Here is a 5,261-nt window from a genome sequence, read left to right as displayed (position 1 = left end):
TGTGTTAGTGTGTGTGTGTGTGTGTGTGTTAGGGAGTGAGTGTGTGTATGTGTGTGTGTGTGAGAGAGAGTGAGTGTGTGTGTGAGAGAGAGTGAGTGTGTGTGTGTGAGAGAGTGAGTGTGTGTGTGTGAGTGTGTGTGTGTGTGTGTGTGTGTGTGTGTGTCTGTGTGTGAGAGAGAGAGAGAGAGTGTGTGTGTGTGTGAGAGAGAGAGAGAGAGTGTGTGTGTGTATGTTTGTACTGTACGCCACAGCAGCATCTGGTTCACATTATAGTTTCTGCAGTGATGATACTGTAAGTGTGTCTGAACATTCTGTTCCAGAAAGCTTTGCTAACTCACACACACTCACAGTTTGTTTGACTATATTAGTGAGGACACTGCATAGACTTCCATTGATTTTCTCACAGCTGACCTGTGTGTGTGTGTGTGTGTGTGTGTGTGTAAGATCTCTCTGGAGACGGAGCGTCTGGGGCCGCGGCGCGTCGAATCTCTGCGCAGGGAGGATGAGGACTGGCAGAGGAAGGCTCACACTGCTGTGCTCTCCATACAGGACCTGACCGTCAAATACTTCGAGAACACGGCCCGCGCTCAGAAAGGTGCGACCGCTGTCTGTCCGGTGTCCTAATGTGGATGTGTCCGGTGGCCTGATCACAATCAACTTGAAGTCAATGAGGTCACATGATCAGCTAGATCTGACAGGAATGACTGACAGACTGAGTCTGTATTTACTGCACTATACAGTTTATAGCTAAATGTAATTTTATTATCGTCCAGCTCTGATCTACTAAATACAACTGTAAGACATGAAGATAATAAGATGATTTTCTGTAAAGCTGCTTTGAAACAATGTGCGTTCTGAAATAAATTTAACATGACTTTCTCAACATGGCTTAAAATGATGGAAAATAAGACAGAAAAGGCTTTTTCTGAGCAAAAAATGTTTTTAATTACCGGTAGGGCAGTATGTATTTATGTAATTTAACAATTTATAATTATTTTATTTAATAATTTTACAATAATGCCACTCCTAGTTTCTGTAAATAAAAAGTCTGAAAATGAAATTGTCATTCTAGCAGAAGTATCAGAGATATTGTGAGGATCTTGGAGTCAAACATTGATTTACACTACTATACTCTCTCTCTCTCTCTCCCTCTCTCTCTCCCTCTCTCTCTCTCTCTCTTCTTCTGGATTGAGTCTGTCTCAGTTTGTTCTGTTTCTTCATGTGACTCCAGACAGACTGATGATGATCAGATCAGATCTCTGTGTGGAGCACAAACATATATCTCACTGTATTATTACAATTAATGGCTAAATGAATGTTTGGAAATGTAAACTGATATTTCCTCCTGACACACTACAGCAAAAGATAGAAATAACTGACTTAAAACCAGTTTTAGCTGCTGGGAATACTAGTGTTCTATCATTTTGGCCAGCACTGTGTATATTTTCCAGGTTAAAACAGAGCACTACACTAAAGAGGATTGGCACCATGTCTTTCGCATCAGTGATATCTTTCTCTCGCGTCTCGTGTGGTGTAACACTGGCAAACGCAGCCAAAATAGTTTTTTGCTTTAGACGGCAATCAGATCCGGCTTTGCACTCGTCATACAGAGCTTTGTGGTGCTGACTTAAATGATCTAACTAATTAATCATTAGTCATTTTTTTCTTTTGAATCAAACACAATAATATATATATGTTTGGCCCTGCATCACACCTCCTGCGATGTGACTATTGCTCATGAGCACATCGCGATTTCAATGCCGAAACAATGTATCATGCAACCCTAGCATGTATTTATGTAATTTAATAATTTAGAATTATTTTATTTAATAATTTTACAATAATGCCACTCTTATTTTCAGTAAAAAAAAGTCTGAAAATTGAATTGTCATTCTAGGAGAAGTATTAGAGATACTGTGAGGATCTTGGAGTCAAACGTTGATTTACTCTCCTCTCCTCTCCTCTTCTCTGCTCTGCTCTTCTCTGCTCTGCTCTGCTCTGTCTGTCAGTGATGTACGAGCGCATGCGCGCCGACCAGAGGAAGTTTGGGAAAGCTGCGTGGGGGGCGGCAGTGGAGCGCATGGAGAAACTCCAGTACGACGTTTCTAAAGAAACACTGCAGCTGATGCGTGCCAAAGAGATCTGCCTGGAACAGAGGAAACACGGACTGAGAGAGGAGGTTCATACACACACTCACACACACACACACACACACACATACACACATACACTCACTCACACACACACACACTAACACACACTCACACTCACTCACTCACTCACTCACTCACACACACACACACACACACACACACACACACACTCACACACACACACACACACACACACACACTCACACACTCTCACACACACATACACACTCACACACACGCACACAAATGCTCTCACATAGACACACACTATACACACACACTATATACACACACACACTCTCTCTCTTACACACATACACTATATACAGACACACACACAGGTTTTTAGTAAACAAGTTCTAAGTTAAAGTGCGCAGATCTGCATCTCACCGGATGCATACGTTCTCTTCAGATGCAGGGTCTGCAGGGGGGCGAGGATGCCATGGTGCGTCTGGACCAGCTGGAGGCCATGTACTACGAACTCCAGCTGCAGCTCTACGAGATCCAGTTCGAGATCCTGAAGTACGAGGAGATGCTGCTGACGGCGCAGCTGCAGAGTCTGCGCAGACAGATGAGCGGTGAGCGTCTGCACCCCTGCGTCCTCGCTGATGCCCGTTCAGCCGTCATCTGTGTGTGTGTGTTTGCAGAGAGGCAGGAGGAGGTGGTTTACTACGACACCTACGAGAGTCCTGATGCCATGAAGTCCACCGACGACCCCTCGACCCCTCTGACCCCTCCCAGAGACGACGTGGCCAAACTCCAGCAGAGGACCAGACAGCTGGAGGCCCGCAGAGGACGTATCACCGCCAAGAAAGCCTACCTCAAACACAAGAAGGTACCAAAGGGAGAAACATCAGTGTCATGTAGCGGTCAACCAATGTATTTGCCGACATTTTCAAATTTATCGGCATCAGCTAATAACTTTTTTCTGTTTGGCCGATATTTAGCATTTTTTAATTATCGGCTAATAACTTTTTTCTGTTTGGCCGATATTTGTCATTTTTTAATTATTGTTATCTGATGAGTGGGGCTTTTATTTTGACAGCACCTGAGCGCACAATGCTCCCGTTATCCGTCTTTATTAGTTTACCGTCTCTGTTTAACAGTCGTGGCGTCTGGTTTTGTTCTCAGGAAATCTGCATCATCAATCACACGCAGAAGCTGCAGCAGCGGCAGGGCGGCCCGGACTGCGTTTCCCAGCAAGCTTTGCTGCAGGTGTGACTCAACAGAGCATTACATTCCCCATAATGATGAATCACATGGTGATGACACATGATGTGTATCTGCAGGATGAAGAGGAGGAAGAGGAGCAGCGGCTGTCCAGAGTGAGTCAGGAGAGACAGAGGACACTGGACCGACTGCGCAGCTTCAGACAGGTCCGACTCTCAGCATCTGAAAACACACATCACAGCATCACATTCACACAGCACTGCCTCTAGAGACCCTCTGTCTCTTCACTACATCTGGTTTTAGTTGACAAATTATTCAAAAGCATTTTTTTTTTCATTGAAATAAAGCTGAAATATAAAATTGCTCACTTTCAAACCAAACTTTCAAAAAGAGTTTTTGTTAAGCAAAATTAAACTGAAATAAAAGGAAAATATAAATATTAGAAGAAAAACTTTATCTTAAAAAAACCTTAATAATAATTAAAAATGTTGCCTTGGCCACTAAGTAAAATAAAGTAAGTTGAAATACTAAAATGACTACAATAAATAATAATGACTAAAGAAAATAATGACTAAAATTAATGAAAACAAAGCTAAACAGAAATATAAAAATGACAAAAGGACTTAAAATGGAAATAAATCTAAAATGAAATTATAAATATTAGATGAAAGACTTAAAAACCTAAATATAATAGCTAATAAAAGATGCGGCTGTGTGCTGATTGGTCTGCTGTTTCCGCAGCGCTACCCGGGTCAGGTGACTCTGAAGTCCACTCGTCTGCGTCTGGCGTCCTCCAGGAAGAGAGCGGGCGCCGGGCCGACGCAGACGCAGGCCGCTAGCGTGCAGACGGATGACGCTCTGGCTGCGCTGGAACATTCGGCGGGAGTGCCAGAGCTGCGCCGGCCCGAGAGCTTCCTGTCGCTGCCTCCGATGGGCGGAGCTGTGGCCGAAGCCACGCCCCCTGACACGCACTTATCACTTCCTCCCTCCAGAGAGCTGCTGCTGCTGGACTCGCCCATCTCCCTTCCTCTTCCTCCTCCTCCACCTCCTCCTCCTCCTCCTCCTCCTCCCTCTCTGGAGGAGACGCCCGCCGGTGACCCGCCTCAGACCGCCAGCCCTGTTCGCTCTCCCCTCGGACCGTTCACCGCGCGCTTCTTCGACAGCAGCCAGCTGCTCAACGCCAGGAAGAAGCTGAGGAAGACGGCGTCGCTCGAGTCCAGCCAGTGGAGCAGAGGTGAGACGCACACAGACACAGGCACAGGGTTTGTGATGTCTAGGGTTAGGAATCGAAAACCGATTCCAGAATCATATACTTAAGATCAGCGATCGGATACTTATCAAATTTAAATTTTGATTCCGCCTATCGATTCAAACACCAACGTGATTCTGTTCCTAGATTACAATGATTGGTCTGTTTCATTCCTCAAGCTTTGACGTGTGCGATCAATGTTGTGATGACGTGGTTCGTCCGTGCAGCGTATGAGCACATCAGTGTGATCTGAACATTTAAATCTGCGTTCACGAAGAGAGCAGCTGTCTGTCATGAATTGACTGTCTTTTCAGCCACACCGTATCATTATTTCTGTTACAAACATTCAAATCACAGAAGTACTGGGATAAAAGTTTATAGTTCAGATATAAACTTGTGATTAAAATAGAGTAAATCACCGTTTGAAAGTAATTTGACACTTCAAATGAAGAGTTATCCTTACATTGTTACGCCAGTAGGTGGTGAAAAGGGGTTGTTAATGTATCTGTCTTTGAATCATACAAGAGATTCGTTCCAGTAATGAATCAAGTGAGTCATTGAATCATTCATTCATAAATTACATGTGATTTTGTTTAGTTAGACACACACTCACTCTCACTCACAAACTCACACACACACTCACACACACACACACACACACACTCACTCACTCACTCACTCACTCACTC

The 5,261-nt window shown here is 44.2% G+C and overlaps 1 protein-coding gene across 1 annotated transcript in view; it reads left to right on the top strand.

Moving 5' to 3' along the window:
• Window positions 1-4,884, top strand: part of jmy (junction mediating and regulatory protein, p53 cofactor) — a 17,722-nt gene extending 12,838 nt beyond the window's left edge. Inside the window, exons 3-9 of the mRNA XM_016260569.1 lie at window positions 445-595; window positions 2,010-2,179; window positions 2,566-2,731; window positions 2,801-2,988; window positions 3,285-3,368; window positions 3,443-3,529; window positions 4,065-4,884. Of these exons, the coding sequence (XP_016116055.1) occupies window positions 445-595; window positions 2,010-2,179; window positions 2,566-2,731; window positions 2,801-2,988; window positions 3,285-3,368; window positions 3,443-3,529; window positions 4,065-4,640 (1,422 nt within the window). The 3' untranslated portion in view covers window positions 4,641-4,884. The remainder of the gene's footprint in view (window positions 1-444; window positions 596-2,009; window positions 2,180-2,565; window positions 2,732-2,800; window positions 2,989-3,284; window positions 3,369-3,442; window positions 3,530-4,064) is intronic.
• Window positions 4,885-5,261: the final 377 nt, after the last annotated feature.

This window comes from Sinocyclocheilus grahami, unplaced genomic scaffold (assembly GCF_001515645.1).
Source record: "Sinocyclocheilus grahami isolate Dianchi unplaced genomic scaffold, SAMN03320097.WGS_v1.1 scaffold2116.1, whole genome shotgun sequence".
Lineage (NCBI taxonomy): Eukaryota > Metazoa > Chordata > Actinopteri > Cypriniformes > Cyprinidae > Sinocyclocheilus > Sinocyclocheilus grahami.
The sequence above is the reverse complement of the archived record's forward strand: the minus strand, read 5'-3'. Positions and strand labels throughout refer to the sequence as shown.